Source organism: Chiloscyllium plagiosum, unplaced genomic scaffold (genome assembly GCF_037043375.1).
Source record: "Chiloscyllium plagiosum isolate Xiang-an unplaced genomic scaffold, Cpla_swu_hap1 HiC_scaffold_4, whole genome shotgun sequence".
NCBI classification, from domain to species: Eukaryota; Metazoa; Chordata; class Chondrichthyes; order Orectolobiformes; family Hemiscylliidae; genus Chiloscyllium; species Chiloscyllium plagiosum.
Window position 1 is genome coordinate 45,418,008 of NW_028270142.1, and position 22,560 is coordinate 45,440,567.

General features: G+C 44.6%; 1 protein-coding gene and 1 long non-coding RNA gene across 2 annotated transcripts in view; one reads left to right on the forward strand and one right to left on the reverse strand.

Moving 5' to 3' along the window:
- Window positions 1–1,775: 1,775 nt before the first annotated feature.
- LOC148150132 (uncharacterized) lies at window positions 1,776–3,471 on the reverse strand. Its single transcript, XR_015756833.1, has 2 exons — window positions 3,281–3,471; window positions 1,776–3,182 (listed from the first exon to the last, which is right to left on the reverse strand). It is a non-coding gene; the product is annotated as an uncharacterized LOC148150132 (long non-coding RNA).
- A 159-nt stretch (window positions 3,472–3,630) lies between these two features.
- fam91a1 (family with sequence similarity 91 member A1) overlaps window positions 3,631–22,560 on the forward strand; it is a 54,828-nt gene continuing 35,898 nt past the window's right edge. The window contains exons 1-7 of the mRNA XM_043688655.2: window positions 3,631–3,881; window positions 12,481–12,565; window positions 13,740–13,891; window positions 15,174–15,231; window positions 18,588–18,655; window positions 19,370–19,483; window positions 21,128–21,218. Coding sequence (XP_043544590.1) covers window positions 3,810–3,881; window positions 12,481–12,565; window positions 13,740–13,891; window positions 15,174–15,231; window positions 18,588–18,655; window positions 19,370–19,483; window positions 21,128–21,218 — 640 coding nt within the window. The 5' untranslated portion in view covers window positions 3,631–3,809. The remainder of the gene's footprint in view (window positions 3,882–12,480; window positions 12,566–13,739; window positions 13,892–15,173; window positions 15,232–18,587; window positions 18,656–19,369; window positions 19,484–21,127; window positions 21,219–22,560) is intronic.

Genomic DNA, 22,560 nt, shown 5'->3' on the forward strand with positions numbered 1-22,560 from the left:
GCAACTACACTGGCCCCACCCCCCATCTTTTTCTTCGCTACATTGATGACTGTATCGGCGCTACCTCGTGCTCCCACGAGGAGGTTGAACAGTTCATCCACTACACCAACACCTTCCACCCCGACCTCAAATTCACCTGGACAGTCTCGGACTCCTCCCTCCCCTTCCTAGACCTTTCTGTTTCTATCTCAGGCGACCGAATCAACACGGACATCTACTACAAACCTACCGACTCCCACAGCTACCTGGACTACACCTCCTCCCATCCTGCCCCCTGTAAAAACGCCATCCCATTCTCCCAATTCCTTCGTCTCCGCCGCATCTGCTCCCAGGAGGACCAGTTCAAAATACGTACAACACAGATGGCCTCCTTCTTCAAGGACCGCAATTTCCCCCCCGACGTGGTCGACGGTGCCCTCCACCGCATCTCCTCCACTTCCCGCTCCTCCGCCCTTGAGCCCCGCCCCTCCAACCGCCACCAGGACAGAACCCCACTGGTCCTCACCTACCACCCCACCAATCTCCATGTACAGCGCATCATCCGCCGTCACTTCCGCCACCTCCAAACAGACCCCAGCACCAAGGATATATTTCCCTCCCCTCCCCTATCAGCTTTCCGTAGAGACCACTCCCTCCGCGACTCCCTTGTCAGATCCACACCCCCCACCGACCCAACCACCACTCCCGGCACCTTCCCTTGCAACCGCAGGAGGTGCAACACATGCACCCACACCTCCCCCCTCACTTCTCTCCAAGGCCCCAAGGGAAACTTCCATATCCGCCACAGATTCACCTGCACCTCCACCCACATCATCTACTGCATCCGCTGCAGCCGGTGTGGCCTCCTCTATATTGGGGAGACAGGCCGCCTACTTGCGGAGCGATTCAGGGAGCACCTCTGGGCCACCCGGACGAACCAACCCAACCAACCTGTGGCACAGCATTTCAACTCCCCCTCCCACTCCACCGAGGATATGCAGGTCATTGGACTCATCCACCGCCAAACCACAACAACCCGACGGTCGGAGGAGGAGCGTCTTATCTTCCGACTGGGAACCCTCCAACCGCAGGGGATGAACTTGGACTTCACCAGTTTCTTCATCCCCCCTCCCCCCACCTTGTCTCAGCCGGATCCTTCCAGCCCGGCACCGCCTTCCTGACCTGCAGTCTTCTTCTTGACCTCTCCGCCTCCACCCTACTCCGACCTATCACCCTCACCTTGACCTCTTTCCACCTATCACATTTCCAACTCCCCTCCTCCAAGTCCCTCCTCCCTACCTTTTATCTTCTCCTGCTGAACACTCTCTGCTCATTCCTGAAGAAGGGCCTGTGCCCGAAACGTCGAATCTCCTGTTCCCTGGATGCTGCCTGACCTGCTGTGCTGTTCCAGCAATAAAGTTTCAACTTTGATCTCCAGCATCTGCAGACCTCACTTTCTCCCCAATGTTGAGGACTCCCAGGCCAACTCCTCCTGGCCATAAAAAAACTGTGCCACCAGTCCTGCTGGGTCTGTCTTGCCTGTAGGGGACAGAACATACCCAAGAATGATAATGGTATTTCCTGGGACATTTTTTGCAAAGTATGACTCCACGTGTGTGTCTATTTCAGACTATTGCTTGACTAGTCTGCAAGAAAGCTCTTTCCAATTTTGGCACTAATCTTCAGACATTGGTTAGGATTTACTTGCACGATCCACAGGGCTGATTTTGCCATTGTCATTTCAGGTGCTTGCGTCACCCGCCCTCAGTCAAAGCAAAACGCTCAGAGACACAGTGTAGTTTTACCTCCTTCATTTTATTCTGGGCCCTGGAGGGAGAGAGTACAATTGCCCATATGCACAGAGACATGGGTTCGCTGTCTTTTCTGGCACAGTAGTTTTTCAATGAACTATATAGTCATTTTACAGGGAGGAACATCCATATAAGGCAACATACATATTGATTGGATGACCGTTACAATCAGCGAGTTGTCAATAGCAGAGATTAAGCCATCTGCTGTTACGCAATGAATAACTGACTTCACATAATAAATACTTTTCACCTTGTTAAACTGACCTCAAATACTGAATGTTTCCAGTATTGTTAAATAGCTCTACATAATGAATGCTTTTCCACTTTGTTAACCCATTACCTTTGCCTCCAGCACCCCATTGTTAACTGTAAGTTGTTATCTGATCAGAGTCATGCTCAGCTGAACCTCATTTCATAAAACTCAGAACTTAACTCTATCCCTGCCTGCTTATACCCTATACACATTCTCACCTGGAACCTGATAATGCCAGGTGCTCTATTGTGAAATGTTTGATCACCGACTGCACTGTGGAGGTCATTGTTGGAGGATTCCTCATGCATTTGTTACTGGACTTGGCCCAGGTTGGCCATGATCAGTGGAATGTTCAGCTGCCAGTCCATTTATCCACAGTCTTGACTGTGCCAAAGTGTCCCTCAAGAAGAAACATGTATTGCCTACCAGTGTACTTAAGGCCTTCTGTGAGCTGTCAACACTACAGCAATTGGGGTGGATAATGATTAACAGCAATCCAATTATTATTCAGGTTTGATAAATTTAACATTGGTTAAGAAAAAGTTTCCCTCATTTTTGAATTGAGCCAACACACTGGCTTATCAAGCTTCTACCTGACTGTTCTGAGGTCCTTCAGCAAAGAATTGAGGTAACATGGATCCTGCATGTGAACAAGTAGCACGATATTCTCACTCTGTATGAATTAGTGTTCCCTTTCCAAGAGTGTTCCTTGCGCGTTTCACACAGGGTGGCGAGTGTCTGGAACGGGCTGCCAGAAGTAGTGGTGCAAAGGAGTACAGTTCCGTCATTTAAGGAACATTTAGGCTGGTGCATGGATGGGACAGGTGTGGAGGGATATGGTCCAAACACAGGCAAATAGGACTAGTTTAAATTGTGGAGACTGTGTGACATGGGCAAGTTTGTCCGAAGTGCCTGGTTCCATGCTGTAGGCCTTTCGATTCTATGAGGAGAAAGTGAGGTCTGCAGATGCTGGAGATCAGAGCTGAAAATGTGTTGCTGGAAAAGCGCAGCAGGTCAGGCAGCATCCAAGGAGCAGGAGAATCGACGTTTCGGGCATAAGCCCTTCCTGAAGAAGCTCTTCGATTCTATGGCCGTCCTGATGCGTGTCAAGATGAAATGCTAAGATTTTGTGTCTCTAACTGCAAAATAAACTCCATATTACCAACCAATTGATTTGTGCGACTATTTGCTGCTCAACGTTATTCTGCATCGCGTACACAACGCCATATCTCATTACCGGTGATTTTAGAGACGTTTTCATAAACAGAGATTTTGCTACAAGGCCGCCGAGGCCAAGAAAAGCATGCGCGGAAATTCGGAAGCTGCGGGACAGTGCGCATGAGTCCGCGTGCGGGCCGTAACACACATGCGCGACCAGTCCGTCTCCGAAGATGAGCGCAAACGTATTCCCCACTGGATCGTTGCAGGAGCGGGGAGGGAAGCATGCGCAAACACGGCATTGGCGGTGTGGGATTACGCATGCGCAGCTTTTAGGCTTTTGTTGACAGCGCATGCTCAAAAATGAGCACGCACACGGCTACGTTTACGTCTTACGTTCTGGTGTGCGTAGGTAACGGTGCTCTGGTGGAGCGCAGGCGAGTTGGCGTTTGGGCCCGGTGTGTGTGTGTGTGTGTCGCGGGGAGAGAGTGAACACTGAAGCCCAACATCTCCCCCACCTCACACACACTCGCTGCTGTCCGCTATGGGCTAGGGTCAAAGGAGTAAAACAAATCCGCTGACCGGCAGCTCGGGCCCATCCGCCTGCCATGAACATCGACGTGGAGTTTCATATACGCCAGAACTACCCGTGGTCTAAGCTCCCGGGGAATGTCAGGCAGGTCAGTACTGCACTGTCAGAGGGTCAGCGCCGAGGGAGTGCTGCACTGTCAGAGGGTCAGCGCTAAAGGGAGAGCTGCACTGTCAGAGGGTCAGCGCTAAAGGGAGAGCTGCACTGTCAGAGGCTCAGCGCCGAGGGAGTGCTGCACTGTCAGAGGCTCAGCGCCGAGGGAGTGCTGCACTGTCAGAGGGTCAGCGCTAAAGGGAGAGCTGCACTGTCAGAGGCTCAGCGCCGAGGGAGTGCTGCACTGTCAGAGGCTTAGCGCCGAGGGAGTGCTGCACTGTCAGAGGGTCAGCGCTAAAGGGAGAGCTGCACTGTCAGAGGCTCAGCGCCGAGGGAGTGCTGCACTGTCAGAGGGACAGCGCTAAAGGGAGAGCTGCACTGTCAGAGGGTCAGCACTAAAGGGAGAGCTGCACTGTCAGAGGGACAGCGCTAAAGGGAGAGCTGCACTGTCAGAGGCTCAGCGCCAAGGGAGAGCTGCACTGTCAGAGGGTCAGCGCCGAGGGAGAGCTGCACTGTCAGAGGGTCAGCGCCGAGGGAGAGCTGCACTGTCAGAGGGTCAGCGCCGAGGGAGAGCTGCACTGTCAGAGGGTCAGCGCCGAGGGAGAGCTGCACTGTCAGAGGGTCAGCGCCGAGGGAGAGCTGCACTGTCAGAGGGTCAGCGCCGAGGGAGAGCTGCACTGTCAGAGGGTCAGCGCCGAGGGAGAGCTGCACTGTCAGAGGGTCAGCGCCGAGGGAGAGCTGCACTGTCAGAGGGTCAGTGCTGAGGGAGAGCTGCCCTGTCAGAGGGACAGCGCTAAAGGGAGAGCTGCACTGTCAGAGGGACAGAGCCGAGGGAGTGCTGCACTGTCAGAGGGTCAGCCCCGAGGGAGAGCTGCACTGTCAGAGGGTCAGCGCCGAGGGAGAGCTGCACTGTCAGAGGGTCAGCGATAAAGGGAGAGCTGCGCTGTCAGAGGGACGGAGCCGAGGGAGTGCTGCCCTGTCAGAGGGACAGCGCTAAAGGGAGAGCTGCACTGTCAGAGGGACAGAGCCGAGGGAGTGCTGCACTGTCAGAGGGTCAGCCCCGAGGGAGAGCTGCACTGTCAGAGGGTCAGCGCCGAGGGAGAGCTGCACTGTCAGAGGGTCAGCGATAAAGGGAGAGCTGCACTGTCAGAGGGACGGAGCCGAGGGAGTGCTGCACTGTCAGAGGGTCAGCGCTAAAGGGAGAGCTGCGCCGTCAGAGGGTCAGCGCTAAAGGGAGAGCTGCGCCGTCAGAGGGTCAGCGCTAAAGGGAGAGCTGCGCCGTCAGAGGGTCAGCGCTAAAGGGAGAGCTGCGCCGTCAGAGGGTCAGCGCTAAAGGGAGAGCTGCGCCGTCAGAGGGTCAGCGCTAAAGGGAGAGCTGCGCCGTCAGAGGGTCAGCGCTAAAGGGAGAGCTGCGCCGTCAGAGGGTCAGCGCTAAAGGGAGAGCTGCGCCGTCAGAGGGTCAGCGCTAAAGGGAGAGCTGCGCCGTCAGAGGGTCAGCGCTAAAGGGAGAGCTGCGCCGTCAGAGGGTCAGCGCTAAAGGGAGAGCTGCGCCGTCAGAGGGTCAGCGCTAAAGGGAGAGCTGCGCCGTCAGAGGGTCAGCGCTAAAGGGAGAGCTGCGCCGTCAGAGGGTCAGCGCTAAAGGGAGAGCTGCGCCGTCAGAGGGTCAGCGCCGAGGGAGCGCCGCGCCCCCCGGCCCGAGGGTCAGCGCCGAGGGAGCGCCGCGCCGTCAGAGGGAGAGCGCCGTGCCGTGCCATCAGAGGGCCACGGGCATTGCTGGCAAGGCCAGCACTTGTTTCTGATCTTTAGTTGCTCTTGAGAAATTAGTTGAAACTTTATTGCTGGAACAGCACAGCAGGTCAGGCAGCATCCAGGGAACAGGAGATTCGACGTTTCGGGCCCAGGCCCTTCTTCAGGAATGAGCAGAGTGTTCAGCAGGAGAAGATAAAAGGTAGGGAGGAGGGACTTGGAGGAGGGGAGTTGGAAATGTGATAGGTGGAAAGAGGTCAAGGTGAGGGTGATAGGTCGGAGTAGGATGGAGGCGGAGAGGTCAAGAAGAAGACTGCAGGTCAGGAAGGCGGTGCCGGGCTGGAGGGATCCGGCTGAGACAAGGTGGGGGGAGGGGGGATGAAGAAACTGGTGAAGTCCAAGTTCATCCCCTGCGGTTGGAGGGTTCCCAGTCGGAAGATAAGACGCTCCTCCTCCGACCGTCGGGTTGTTGTGGTTTGGCGGTGGATGAGTCCAATGACCTGCATATCCTCGGTGGAGTGGGAGGGGGAGTTGAAATGCTGTGCCACAGGTTGGTTGGGTTGGTTCGTCCGGGTGGCCCAGAGGTGCTCTCTGAATCGCTCCGCAAGTAGGCGGCCTGTCTCCCCAATATAGAGGAGGCCACACCGGCTGCAGCGGATGCAGTAGATGATGTGGGTGGAGGTGCAGGTGAATCTGTGGCGGATATGGAAGTTTCCCTTGGGGCCTTGGAGAGAAGTGAGGGGGGAGGTGTGGGCGCAAGTGTTGCACCTCCTGCGGTTGCAAGGGAAGGTGCCGGGAGTGGAGGTTGGGTCGGTGGGGGGTGTGGATCTGACAAGGGAGTCGCGGAGGGAGTGGTCTCTACGGAAAGCTGATAGGGGAGGGGAGGGAAATATATCCTTGGTGCTGGGGTCTGTTTGGAGGTGGCGGAAGTGACGGCGGATGATGCGCTGTACATGGAGATTGGTGGGGTGGTAGGTGAGGACCAGTGGGGTTCTGTCCTGGTGGCGGTTGGAGGGGCGGGGCTCAAGGGCGGAGGAGCGGGAAGTGGAGGAGATGCGGTGGAGGGCACCGTCGACCACGTCGGGGGGGAAATTGCGGTCCTTGAAGAAGGAGGCCATCTGTGTTGTACGTATTTTGAACTGGTCCTCCTGGGAGCAGATGCGGCGGAGACGAAGGAATTGGGAGAATGGGATGGCGTTTTTACATGGGGCAGGATGGGAGGAGGTGTAGTCCAGGTAGCTGTGGGAGTCGGTTGGTTTGTAGTAGATGTCCGTGTTGATTCGGTCGCCTGAGATAGAAACAGAAAGGTCTAGGAAGGGGAGGGAGGAGTCCGAGACTGTCCAGGTGAATTTGAGGTCGGGGTGGAAGGTGTTAGTGTAGTGGATGAACTGTTCAACCTCCTCGTGGGAGCACGAGGTAGCGCCGATACAGTCATCAATGTATCGGCGCTATTATTGCAAGCCCTCACCTTGACCTCTTTCCACCTATCACATTTCCAACTCCCCTCCTCCAAGTCCCTCCTCCCTACCTTTTATCTTCTCCTGCTGAACACTCTCTGCTCATTCCTGAAGAAGGGCCTGTGCCCGAAACGTCGAATCTCCTGTTCCCTGGATGCTGCCTGACCTGCTGTGCTGTTCCAGCAATAAAGTTTCAACTTTGATCTCCAGCATCTGCAGACCTCACTTTCTCCTTGAGAAATTAGTGATGAGTCATCTTAAATTGCTGCAATCCATTTGCTGTAGGTAGACTCACAAAGCCTTTATGGAGATGGTTCCTGTATTTTGAACCAGTAACATTTGAGCTATGATATATTTCCAACTATGGATGATTGATGTCTAGGAGGGGAACTTGCATTGGTTGTGTCCCCCTGAATCTGCTGGATTTGGAAATTGATATCTAAAGAGCCTTTGGTGAATTTCTGTCGTGCATCTTGTAGATTGTACAGACTGCTGCTCCTGAGTATCGATCATGGAGGGAGTGAATGGTACCACATTCACAAACAATGAGGCAGGCTAGTTATATTTTTTTCTTTTTTTTAACCCCCTCACTACTGCCATGTGTGTGTGCAGGTGTGAACCACAGTGAAAGACAACAGGTGTACAAATCTTTATTCAGTTTCCACCACCAGGAAGAAAGGAAACATCAGGGTGGCCAGTGACAAGCAGTGCCCTTCTCAGAGGGCACAGAACAATGCTATATTGCGTTCAGGAGCCGAATAACCGTGGCAGAACCCAAATTGAGCATCAGTGAGCAAGTGCTATTTGTTAGTAATTTGCTGACAATTTCCATTGCTTTACTGTTGATTGAGAGTGGATTGAATGGCTTAATATTTGTTCAGTTTGGACAATAGCTTTTTGTGCACAGGAAATATCTGAGAAATTTTCCATATTGTTGGGTAGCTGTCAGTGTATTGGAACTGTTTGACTTGGAGCACAGTAAGTTTGGAGCTAGAGTCTTCACTACTGTTGCATGAATGTTGTAAAAGCCCATAGTTTTTGCAGTCTCCAGCCTTTTGCTATGTTATTCATTATGTAAAATTAATCTAACTAGCTTAAGACCAGCATCTGTGAAGCCTGGATCTCTGGAGGAGGCTGCAATAGGTTATCCACAAGGCACTTCTGACTAAAGATTATTGCAAATGCTTTAGTCTTATCTTTTGCACTGATGTGCTGGGCCACCCCATTATTGAGTTAAGGAGTGTTTGTGGAGTCACCTTCTCCAGTTGAATTGTCCTCCACCATTCATGACTAGATGCAGTAGAGCTTAGCCATGGGCATCCACGTGGGCCCCAGCTATGCCTATCTCTTCTGGTACATGGAAAAGTCCATTTTCTGCAGCTACACAGACACTATTTCCCAGCTTTTTTCTCTGCTACATCGATGATTTTTATGGTGCCACCTCCAGCTCCCACGAGGAGGTTGAACAGTTCAACAGTTCCACCCTGACCTTAAGTTCATCTGGACCATCTTGGCCACCTTCCTCCCCTTTCTGGCCCTTTCCACCTCCAATAACGGTGACTGACTCAACACAGACATCTACTACAAACTCACCGACCTCCACAGCTCCTTGGTCTACACTTCCTTCCCCTCCTGCCTCCTGTAAAAGTGCTATCCCTTATTCCCAATTCCTCTGCCTCATCTGCTCCCAGAAGGACCAGTTCTACCACAGAACATACCAGATGGCTTCCTTCTTCAAAGACCGCAATTTCTCCTCTCAATTGGTCAATGATGCCCTCCAGCGCATCTCATCCACTTCCTGCACCTCTGTCCTCGAACCCCACCTCTCCAATCACAACAAGAACAGAACCTCCCGGTCCTCACTTTGCATCCCACCAACCTCCGTATAATCGCATCATCCTCCGCCATTTCTGTCACCTACAAACAGAGCCCACCAAACGGTATATTTCCCTCCAATTCCTATCCAAGTTCTGTAAAGACCATTCCCTCCTTGATTCTCTTGTCCGGACCTCCCCTGCTGACCAGATAGATTTTCATAGCAACTTTAACATGGCACCACAAGAATTGCAAAACCTACACCCCCCCCCCCCCCCCCCGCCCTCTTATCTCTGTCGTAGGCCCCAAAGGAGCCTTCCACATCCATCAGAGATTTAGCTGCATTTCCAGATACATCACTTACTATCTCTGTTGCTCCCAATGTGGTCTCCTTTACATTGGGGAGACAGGATGCCTTCTTGTGGAATGCTAAAAGTCCTGATGAAGCGCTTATGCTTGAAATGTGGCTTCTCCTGCTCCTCAGATGCTGCCTGACTGGTTGTGCTTTTCTGGCACCACACTCTCAACTCTGATCTCCAGCATCTGCAATCCTCACTTTGTTGCAGTAGAACTTAGCTCTAAGCTCTTGGTTGTGGAATTAAGGTCTCTTTATCACTTGCTGGTTTTGCTATTTGATGCCCTTATTCTTAGGCATGCCTGATGCTGCTCCTGGCATGTTCTCTTGCATTTTCATTGAACCAGAGTTGATTCCCTGGCTTGATGGTAATGGTGGAGTGGGAGGATATACTGGGCCATGAGGTATGCAGATTGTGACGGAGTATGATTTTGCTGATGGTCCACAGCATCATTTGGAAGCCTAGTCGTGAGTTGCTAAGTCTGTTCAAAGTTGAACCTATTCAGTGTTTGGTGTTAGTGTTGTGCATCATTATATAAGATAATCTCGATGTGATGACTGGACTTTGTCTCCACAAGGACTGTGCAGTAGTCACTGCTATGGTCAGCTTCATCTTCAGCAGGCAGGTTGCTGAGAATAAGGTCAAGTATATTTGTTCCACTTGTTGGTTTCCTCATCACCTGCTGCTGACAGTCTTATAACAATATAATTTAGGACTTGACCTATTCGAACCATAGTGCTGATTTTGACGTTTCCTTGTCCATGTTTGACCTGGTACCATGATGTTTTGTGGTGTTTGGAGTCAATGTTGCATATTCTCAGGGCACTTCTGTCCTGCATGTGTACTTCTGGGCCTAATCTGCCAGTGGGTCAGGATATGTACAGTGGTGGTGTCTGGGACATTTGTAAAGTATGATTCCATGAGTATTGCTGTCAGGTTATTATTTCAGTATTCTGTGAAACAGCTATGTGAAGACACGCACACCCCTCCCACCCCGATGATTTTGAGCTAACATGGCTGTTTTTGCCATTGTTGATTATGTGAGTTGTTCTGTGCAATATCATTGTTTTTGAGAGTTTCTAGTGATTGTTACAACTTGCTAGGCCATTTCAGAGGTTGGTAAAAGAGACAACTGTATTTCTGTAGGACATACCAGATAATGATGGCAGTTTTCTTCCTTAAAGGGTTCTGGTGATCTTGCCATGCATGCTCGTACAATTTTTCACAGTCAGCACTATACTTTTAATTCCAGATTTTTATTGAATTCTACCATCAGCTGATGGCCAGATTTGAACCCAGGTTCCACTAGGTCATCCCCTTAGATCACTCCTTAAATCCCCAGGTCAAATGTTTGATCATTTGTCCTAATATCTGATATGATTAAATGTTGAATTCTGATTGCTAATTTACCTTGGGAGATTTTACCATGTTAAAGTTGCTATGAAAATCTATCTTGTCACTCTTGAATGATACAATGGATCAAGTAACTGATGGGCACCTGGCCCTCTGTGGTCTGTGGCCTGTTTTGGACTGTAGCTGTGCCTGACCTTGGGCTGGCTGCCCCAATTTATTGTTTCCTTACAGTAAATATGGAGCTCTTGACCCAACTGCCTTAGTTCTTCTTTCTCAAAATTGCAAACTGAAACCTGCAGCTGTATCAGCTCAACACCCTACCCCCTTACAACTGATGTTGTATTCATTTCTTGATGTCACAATACTATTAACATACTAATTCTGTTTCTGATTTATTGATTTTTGTTTTGTTTGCTCTGTAATTTATTAATTCGCTGCTGCTCGACTATTCTATTAATTCGATGCACCTGTTCCAAATTTATTAACTTGGCATGCTTCATTAGTGTTATGTGTCTACCATGAATTTTGATTTATATTTGCTGTTTTGAGAGGTCTTTTCCATTTGCTGTTACGTGATGTTTTGTTAATTTTCCCAGTTTTCCCTGGTCTCCTCACAGCTTAACTAATCAACTTATTCTCATTACATTTTTCCCTTTGGCAGTGCTCAATCTCTTTGTGATTTGTTGGTGTGACTGGTATGCTGTGAATTTATTAATTTGATACCGAATATGCCTGTTTTTGCTTTTTGCTGCTGACTGCTTCTACCTGTTGCTGCTTCACCAGTGTTTGCTACTCCATATGTTAATTATTCGTAGCCCAGCTACCTTCTGCAGTTTCATTTCATTTGTGTTTTAGTGATGATGGTTGAGGGATGTTTGGCCAGGACACTGGGAATGGTGTTCCTACTCTTCTGGAAATCATATCACAGGATTTTACTTTGTGGCCTGAAGGGTGGACACAAAAGCCTCAGCTTAATATCTCAGCGGAAGAACCACTTGTGACAATGCAGCACATGCTCTGTATTCCTCTATTATGCCAGGCTGAGCCTTGTGTTTTAACATCCTTACCTAGAGTGAGACTTGAACCCATAAACTTCTGACTCTGAGAGCAAATTCATCTAATGTTCTTTTTTTTTCCTTTTTTAGTAAATAGCACAATCTTTGGGTTATCCAATCTCATTCCAATTAAAACTATTGTGCAGATGGTTAAAGTATTATGAGAAGGTTTTAAACCTCTGAGCACAATTCTGCATAGAAGAATGAAATAATATTTACATGCAGTAATAAAAATCATAATCTTATTTTGAATGGGGAAAGCATCTTGCTTCAAAAGCGTCAATAGTTAAATATTTAAATATGTTATTTTGTGCACGTTTCACTTTTGGGTTATTTTGATGGTAGAGCTGACTCAAAGCAGATAATGCCCAGAATAAGAATGAAACTATGTAGAGTGTCACAGTTCATTTGTTGACATTATCTCTTCTGAGTCAGAAGGCTGGTGTTCAAGACCCACTCCGGAGCCATAGCACATTAACCCATATTAACCTTCCCAGAAGAAAGCGCCATTGTCTTTAAATTCTATCTTTCAGATGAGAGGTTAGCTGCAGTCCCAGCTGTCCTTTCAAGTAGACATCTGATGGCGAGGCAGTATTTTGACAAAGGGGAATTAACCTTGCTGTCCTGGTCACTTTATTCCGCAATCAAACTCACTGAAAGAACACATTGTCACAGTGTAATCTAGTCATTATTAGCTGAAAAATCACTCTGAATTGATATCTTCTTTTTTTGTAAATGTGCAGAGGCTATGGCATCACTCTTGCGAAACTCAAACAATGAGGAAGATGATAACCACTTTCTGATGTCTTTTGCAGAGTCTGGGGAACTCTCCACGCGAGTATGAGAAACAAGTTCTGCTTTACAGCATCCGCAATCAGTTGCGGTACAGAAACAATTTGGGTAAATGAAACTGTAATGTTTTATCAGTGAAGTCTAACATATAGTATTTTCATTGTCTGGAGTTAGGTTAGCTTAGTTGGCTAGATGATTTGCTCACAATACAGAGGGACACCAGTTGTACGGGTTAAATTTTCATGCCAAATGAAGTTGCGTGGAAATTTCTCCTCAACTCCTTCCCTTGCCTGAAGTATGGTGACCTTCAGGACTGAAAAGTCGGCGCTCTCTCGTCAGGCAGCAGCTCTATGGCCCTTTTGGACCATGGGGAAATTTATTTACTCCATTTATCAGGTCCCATTAGATTATGAGAGGATTAGTGCTAACTTCTATGTAATATCCCCAATGTATTGAAAATATATAATGTGTGTTAATCAGTCGGCATGTTTCTCCAAGCAGCAACTAGATTTGTTTCCTCTATCACTATGGCTGGAGGGTGTATTGTCCACAAGATGCACTGTAGGTGGTCAACAATGGCTCTTTCAACAGCACCTTTCAAACCTTGGACTACTGCCACCAAAAGGCAGCAGCATCTGAAAGCCACATAGCATCCTGACTTGGATCAAAGCTACTGCAAATTTATAGTCATTGGGTGCAATTGCAATATTTAGAATACAAAGCTTCAAGAAAGTGGCTCACTATGATCTTCTCAAGGGCAATTGGAAATGACCAGAATGTGATGGCCTTACCAGCAATGCTCATATCATGAGAATGAATAAAAATGCTACTTTTTTTTTCCAATCGGAAAAAAATGCAAGAAATTAGGTTTAGAGTCATAGAGATGTACATGAATTATACTATTTCATGGACAGGGTTTCTTTTACAAGACACTAATTTGACTTGTTTCAAACTGCTCTACATTATCCAGTCTGAAAGATGGTCAAACAGTTGATCAGTCGGGCACACACTCCTGTGGCTTTATGGCCTGGCTGTCAATTGCCTCACCCCAAAGCTCTGAAATTCTCTCTCTCTATCCCTCTCTCCGCATTTTAAGGTACTGGTTTAAAACCTGATTCTGACCAAAGTTTAGCCACCTGTGGTTTTGTGTCAGATTTTGGCTGTGGGTGCTCCAGTACAATGTGCTAGTATGTTTCATCCCAATAAAAGTAGGATATAAGTGAAAGTTATTTTTATTATAGTTCCAATATATGAACTGACTATATGCCTTTTACTTTTTCAGTGAGATATATCAAGAAAGATGAACGCAAGTACTATGAAGAGCTGTTTAAATATAGCAGAGAACATCTCATGCTGTATCCGTATCATTTATCTGACATTATGGTGAAGGGACTACGGGTTACACCTTTTTCCTATTATATAGGAATTATGGAGGTGAGTTTAGTGTTCAAGAGCTTTAAACTGTCAAGTAAAATTCTGAATACATAATCTGTGTAAATTTGTATCTTTAAACTTACATCCAGTAGATTTAATGAAGTCGCACCAAATTTATCTCCGCTGTAGTCAGTATTGTTTCCATCCATTGGAACCAATTTTCCAACAATACAAATCCTGTTTTGCTTGTTAAATATTCCCACTACAGAATCAGAATCACCTGTATTTGATAACTAGTTCAAGTGATATTCTAGCTTGAGATTACACCTAATATAAATCTATACATATCTCATAAATAGAAGTACAATAATGTGTAAATATTTTTTAATTCACTCATGAGCATCACTGGCTCGGCCAGCATTTATTGTCCATTTTAATTATGCTTGAGAAAGTGGTGGTGAGCTGCCGCCTTGAACCACTGTAATCTGTTTGATATAGGTAATGCCATTAGGAAGGGAGTTCTAAGACTTTGACACACTGACACTGAAGGGACAATAATCTATATCCAGTTCTGGATGGTTTGACACTTGGTGTTCCCATTTATCTGCTGCCCTTATCCTTCTCGGTGGTATATACAAACATATATTAAAGTTAGTGTTATATGTAACTTTAAAATTTACTGGATTGTAGCAACTGGAACTAATTAGACAGCTTTACCAAGAAAAACACAATAGTTTGAATGGCCACCTTATGTATTTTATGTCTGATTTTATGTCACATGTAATGCACAGACATTAACCATACAGGTCAAAAGTCTATGCTCCAGACAAGCCTTCTTCCACTCCTCTTTTCATTATTGCAGAAGTGTAATCTTCTAAATCCATGATTAAACTAACCCCTGTAAATTCATGTGTGTTTATCCAAGTGCTCAATGCCTTAACCTATCATATAAAACTGCTTGTTGAGGAACTCTGAACTGTATTATCCACATTTCACTAATTCTCAGTTCTGGCTGGTGGAAAGATTGACAAAAGGAGTCAAAAGCCAGAATTGCAGAAAGAAATGATTTTAGTCCTAAAATGTAACTGTTCCCCCTGACACCAGGCACACTATAATCAAACCCTAACTTCTACATTTTAAATTGGTGAATATGATGACAGTTTGCCAGTTGCCGGTCATATTATCTAATAGCTGTGTGGATGGATTTATAGACTTGTGTAGGGATAGAATTACAAAGCCAACAACAAAGTCTCTCCGGTTTTGGACTCCAGTGGAGCTATCATTTATTTCATAGAACTTAAGTTTTTTTTTTAAAAGCACTTTTTTTTTTTTTTCTTTTTAGGATATCATGAACAGTGAAAAAAGTTATGATTCGTTACCAAACTTCACAGCTGCTGATTGTAAGTTTTCTACACTTTTTTGCTATCTGAATAAAACTGACTTTTTTTTGCACAGGATGTGCAAATGTTCTCCATCCCAGCTTGAAAGAACACTACTTGCTGAGCTCCCAAGTGACAAAACAACAATATGCTTTTATTTTCCACTTTTTATGTGAAATATGCCAAGATATCAAATTTGATGATGAACCAATTCGAAGACAGTAGAGCAGCAGGTGAAAATCTTGGTCAAAGCAGTAAGGTTTCTGGAGTAACTAAAAGAAAGGGAGACAGGTTTAGACAAAGGATTGTGGCCTTTGCAGCTGAATGGTCAACTGCCAATGACAGAATGATTAAAACTGGGGTGAGCAAGAGGCCAACTCAGAAATGCACAGATGTTTATTGACTTACTTAAGTGATTTTGCATAGATCTGCCTTTATTGTAAATGACAGCACATTTGAAACTGTTGAGTTTTTTTTTATTTTAAATGTTATGGTTTTAATACATAATACACAAATCTATGAATAATTCATCTGGATTGTTCTAATCTCATTATTATACTGCAGATACTCCTAACTTAATGGCTTGTTTTGACTCTAATTCTGCATTCTAGAAACTGAGGCAGTGAAGAGCAAATTGTAAATGCAAGTCTTTTTTGCACAGCTTTCATTGAGACAGTTTTGCTTCTTAATTTTATCCGTACTGTATATCAAAGCTAATGAACTGGAGTGGAAACAATGAATTGAGACCAATTTTCTCCAATTCGGATGATTTATGTTGAGGTTTCTAATGTGCCCTTGGTACTGTACTGTTACAGGGAGGCAGTGTAATAGTTGTAATGTTACTGGACTAGTAATTCAGAGGCCCAGGCTGATGCTCAAGAAACAGGTTAAACTTCCACCAAAGCAAATCAATTTGAATTAATAAATCTGGAGGAAAAATAGACTTCGTATTGCTGATCATGAAACTATCCTGGTGAACCAGATAGGTTTTTACAACAATGTCCTTTAGGAAATCTGCTATCCTTACATGGTTTGATGTACACGTGACTTCAAACCATAGCAGTGTGGTTGACGCTTAACTGTCCTCTGAACTGGTGTGCTAAACCATTCAATTTGAGGACAGTTAGAATATGTAGTAAATGCTGCCCTTGCCAGTGATGCCACATTTCCATTGAAGAGCAAATAAAGTTAGGAAGCTGTTGATGGGGACCTAGAATCAGGAACTTCTTACAGCGGTGGATACTTAGAATAAGGTGATATGCCCACTGCTGTTGTATAAAACAAGTTTGTAAAAATCGATTTTTTTTTTTGGAAGGGATTCGGTGTAAAAAATACTGATTTTCTTTCTAAGAAAAGAGATGCCAGAACTTAGTGTTTTATTCAGTATTAGAAAAAGGTTTGTTTGTAAGAACTAGGAAACCAAGTCTGTAAACTGTTGGCTATGTTGGTATTGATTTCTTTCAGAAACAGCTTGTCCAAAATGCATACTTATTTTGTTAGCTCTTCCCAGCCATATAACCCTCCAAAACCTCTACATGCATCCTTGAAAATCCCCAGTTTTTATCCATGCATCATTGGCAACTGTGCCTTCAGCTGCCTGGGCCCTGAGCTCTGGAATACCTTTGCCTAAACTTCACTGCTTTTTTCCGTCCTGTAAACTTTCTAAAATCTGCTTCTTTTCAAGCTTTTGGGTACTTGTCTTGATTTCCTTGTACAGCTTTGGCAATTTTATGAAATACTGTGGGGAATTTTTAGCTGGTGTTAGAAGATAAAAAGAAAAAATCTGCGTTTCTATTACACCTTTTTGACAACAGTGCTAAGTACTTTACAGCTAATCAAGTACTTTTTAAATTTAATTTAGCCTGGTTCTGCAAGAATCAAAATGATGATTGGGCAATATTGATTTTCAGTGATGTAGTTGCAGAATGGATATTAGCTAGGACATTGGAAAGAACCACCTCTTCTTTGAAATAATGCCAAGTGTTATCATCCTAGATGATACTGGACAAGTCTGATTCCAGAGTGAGACCTGGTTTAATAGGCCAAAAGTTTTATATTCCTTTTGGTTACCGTAGAGGTCAGTCACTGAATGTATTCACAAGAGGCTGCTAATTTACTTTTACCAAAAGAAAATAATATAAACTATATTGCACTAGATATGAATTATCAGAAAGATCTCAGAAACATTTTTTAAAAAACCCTTAACTTTAGTGAACAGTCATACCTATCTTCATACTAAAGCTTGTTGGACAGCTGGCACCTCCATAATCTTTTAATTTTTGACAAATTGTTACATATTCACTAGATGCAATTTTATTCCATTTATTTCTCTCCCATGACCCTTGAAACAAAGTACTAACCCAATTCACTGTCACTTAACATGAGTCCCCTAAAATTGGGTCTTCGACTACCTTATAGGATCTCTCCCTTGCTGACTCCTCCACAGCCAGTTTCTGGAGCCTTTCTACTTACTGACTTATAAGCAACTTAGGACATCTCCCGAGCCTGACTGTGTTTGAGAGCTGACAATGACAACCCCTTTTAGTGGTGAAAACCAGTGAATGACTCATACATGTCCAGCTAGTCTTTTAGATTCCAAAATGGAGCTCCAGTGTGAGCAGTATTATTTCAAAGTATTACTGCTTTTCTTTACTGTTTTCTCCCTCTGGGATGCCTCGCTCCACCTGAACCTGCTTCTAGCTCCACTCAGTCTGCCTCTCGTGGTCATAAAGTTAATCAGCAAAAACCTTAGGGGCAAAAACCCTAGCAGGTAACTGCTGTGGATGCTTTACTGGTGATTTAGCTGAAATAATCTTATTGTCATAGTTTTAGTAAATGCTATTTTGAACTCTATGATTAAAATGACTTTCTGATCTTGTTTTTAAAAGAAGCCAGGTTTTTACAGAATTGAGAAACTCAAATTCATTTTCCTTCCTCTTTAGAAACCAACTTCCCAAATAATAATGTTATGAATGTTCATGAATTAGTGAAATTTTTACATGCAGCAAAGAGAGAAGGCAGGGCTCTGTTTTAATATCTCATCTGAAAACTGGCATCTCCAAGAGTGCATCAATCTCAGTCCTGCAGTGAGAATATTATCGTGGAGTTTTATGGTTGTGTCTCTGGAGTTGGACTTGAATGCTTAGTCTCCTGGCTCAGATATAAGACTGTGTACATCGCCCAGCTATAGCTGACGCTTAAAAGCCATGCTTTATTTTAAAGAATATGGTGAACCTTTTACAACTGCTTTAGTGATAAAGCTACAGCAGCTTGAGCTATCAAAAGGGAAGAAAGTACAGCCATTTATTGAAGATGTCTTCAAACTGCATGTTATTAAGCATTTCTTGAGTGTGATCTTAAGTTTTTTTTATGCATAGGTCTAAGGCTCCTGGGCATTGGAAGGAACCAGTACATTGACCTCATGAACCAGTGTCGATCATCAAAAGTGGGTTTTTCTTTGTTATTTGAAGGATTATGAAGTTGTTTACTTATTGAAGTGGTGTGATTTTTGTATTGGAAAACTAGACACCTTGCCTCAGAATTGTTTTCTAGGGTAAAAAGTGACAAATGCAATGTTTCTTAACAGCAGTGTGAATATTTCCATTGGATTTGAACTTGAGTATCAGCTGAAATGTGTACGATATACATTGTCATGTTTTGCATTTTCATTATTGGTGAGCTAAAATTAGTAAATGCAGCTTCTTGGAGACTATAATTTGGGTAGTGTTGGATAGTCTGTTACTGAACAGTCATCTTTAGATTTCATTTTCACATGCGGGCTCTGTTATAATCCTAATATTTGTGCTTTATGAACAAATCTGGAAGAGCAAATTATCCCATTCTAAACCAGGGCATGCGATAAAAATGTGAAGGAAATTAATTCCTATGCACTCAACTAATTACGTAGTTTACATTTGCTATCCAATGAATGTTGGATGTTGTAAAGAGAACAGGGTTCCACCATATACTGATGGGTTCAACCTAACAAGCACACTATCTACTAAGAAATTCTATATTTGCTGTAGAATCATGGCTGCATAAGCAATAAATTTATTAATATTGGAACCTGCTGAAACTTGATTTTTTATGCATAACCTATTAGTAACAACCCTTGTAAATTATGTTGGCTATTAAATGTGCGAAATATCCATTATTCCAGAAATTCTTTCGGCGGAAAACAGCTCGTGACCTGTTACCAGTGAAACCTGTGGAGATTAGTATTGAGCCATGGTGGGTGGTGCAGGCTGGTTTTATCACAGAGGATGATATCAAGGTAATGCAAAACTAACTAACTAAAGTATTATTTATTATGAACGTTGAGTTTTTATGTTCTATTATGGCTGTTTTATTCACAATAAGTCCTGAACCCATAATACAAACTGACATACTACTGCAGTTTTTTTTTGAACACTGAGGTAAGAGTAAAGTAGTTTAGTGAGCCAGCAGTAGGTTAAAATGCTTGTCAGGACTGTCAAGTTCATGTGTCTTGTACAGGAGTTTAAAAAATGCTGAAAGTTGGTGATTGGGATGTGCGGAGAAAGATGAAGTTTGGGAAATGACGGAAAGGTTTTCAGCAGTTGTGTTGTGGAGCAGCAGATGACCACATTCGTAGAATTGCTATTCAGCAATGACAAGTGACAAGATCTTTTCCCAATACATAACAAAAATATCCTCATTGTCAGTGGGTTTGCTGGCATCTGAAATGGACTAGGAGAATAAAATAGTGCAGGACTTGATTGATAATTTGGAGCGTGAACTAGAAAGGAGAGACTGACCTTTTTTAATCTCGATGATTTCGTGTGTGCAGGTGGATCAACGAAGCTGATTCAAACAGAGGCTGAGGTTTATTGATCGAATGGCTGACTTTTTTTTTAAAAGAAAGGAAATAAAAACGAGAAAGCTCAATATCATGCTGTGTGTGGAATTTAAGATGGAGTTGATGCACAAATTGAGGGCGCAATGAAAATATGACATTGCCTATGAAGGAAAGGTTGAAATGAAGTGAAGAAGAGATCTGGAGATTAACTTTCTGTTGCCAGTCTCTGAAGCTTAGGTTTTGGCCTGAATCAAAGATCAATATTTTATAGTTTAAACTACCAAATGAGAGAGAGCTTGACATTATGGGTCAGTTCCAGCTCACTACTGCTTGTTATCAGCATGGTGCAAGGTGTGGGTTTGGCAAAACTTGAGTACAGTGCTTTAGAGAATATGAAATATTGCATCCATATAATGGGTTGCTCTGAAATGGGGAAATTCAAGATAGATCTTCTGAGGAGAAAGTTGGAAGGTAAACAAGTACTAATATCTGAAGTAATATAAGTAGATCTCAGTACATAAATGTCTTGCAGATACTGCAAGATCATCAAACTACACTCCTCCCCCATATACACCTCGCCGCACCACACCGACTGTTGAAGTGTTTTGAGCATTGTTGGATATCTTTTGGTAATGCTTTTTATTAGCAACATTCTTTAACCAATTTATTAAAGGAAATATGCTCATGTTATACTGAAATAATGTATCTGAGGACTCTGGAAATAAGCTACATAAAACCAGGAATTACTGACAAAACTCAGCAGATCTGGTGGCATCTGTGGGAAGATGTTTGTAAGCTTAAAATATTGACACTGCTTTCTCCCCACCAATGCTGCTAGACCTGCTGAGTTTCACAAGCAGCACCTGCAGTTTTTTGTTTGACTTATATTGGAAATAACTTAATCCTGCCAATTCTAGTTCTAAATTTACTTTCAATAAGGCCAGATTGTAATGAGACCTGCTTGCACATCTGGAAGTATGACTGTGGCATGCAACACTCAAAACAAATCTTTACAATCAAACTTTGTAGTGTTCTAAATACTCTTTCTATATGAGAGAATTGATGAGATCTTGTTGAGAATTGCTGTGTTATTGTCTCCAGATTTGTTCAGGACCTGAGAAGAGTGCTATTGATAAAATCATTGATTCGGGACCTCAGCTGGCTGGAATTTTGGAACACAATGTGGTTCTCAGTAAGTATATCCTTTGCAATGAAATCTATCTTGTCAAGCCCTATAACTTCTAAGTTTTACTAATGGCCCGATCATCCCAAATGCATGCTGGACAAAACTGGTATATTTCAATGCAGGTAAATGTGAGGTTATTTGTTTTGGACCAAATAAAGGGATGGATCAGAGGTTTTAATGTGAAAAAAAAATGGCAAAAAGCTAGAAACAGTGACAGTTCTGAGAGATTTAGAGGTCTATGTTCACCATTGAGATGTAGTGCTCAAGTACAAAACTTGAATTCATATTGAATGTGCCATTACTTAACAGCAGCAGAAAATTCCTACGAAGATTATCCTCATAACCAACAGTCTATGTGTCTTGCAGATGAAACCGTTCATTTTGCCTTTCTGTTCACCCTCCCATCCCAGCACGTTCGTGCCCCTCCAGCCTTCAGAGTCATGTATACATGCTAAAGTCCCAGAAAGAATGCATGCAGTCAGTTGTTGTCATTCGTATTCCGTACAAGTATGTAGGGAAAACTGGAGTGCAAAAGAATGCTACTACAGTTTACAACTATATTCTGAGTTATCCTCACCTGACATCAAAGTTGAAGTACTGTTAATCACGCACAGTAAGGTTAGGTCTATGAGCTCTTGTCTGGCATGTACAGCAGTAAAGTTGCCTTTGCCCAATTATCAAGAGTTACAGTAGATGTCAGAGGGTAGTGCAAGTTCATGCCTATATTTAAGGAGACCTGGAATACTGAACTATTTTCCAACTAAAATGTCGAGCCAGGAATAAGTTAAGATTAATTTCAAATACCCAGATGATGAAAAACTGAAAGTAGCTATATACTTGTTGCTGTGGAATATTGGGTAAAAACAATGACTGCAGATGCTGGAAACCAGATTCTGGATCAGTGGTGCTGGAAGAGCACAGCAATTCAGGCAGCATCCGAGGACAGGCAAAATCGACGTTTCGGGCAAAAGCCCTTCATCAGGAATAAAGGCAGAGAGCCTGAAGCGTGGAGAGATAAGCTAGAGGAGGGTGGGGGTGGGGAGAGAGTGGCATAGAGTACAATAGGTCAGTGGGGAAGGAGATGAAGGTGATAGGTCAGGGAGGAGAGGGTGGAGTGGATAGGTGGAAAAGGAGCTGGGCAGGTCGGGGTCTGTTTGGAGGTGGAACAGACCTCACCACCAGGGATATATTTCCCTCCCCACCCCTCTCCGCCTTCCGCAAAGACCGTTTCCTCCGTGATTACCTGGTCAGGTCCACGCCCCCCTACGACCCACCCTCCCATCCTGGCACTTTCCCCTGCCACCGCAGGAACTGTAAAACCTGCGCCCACACCTCCTCCCTCACCTCT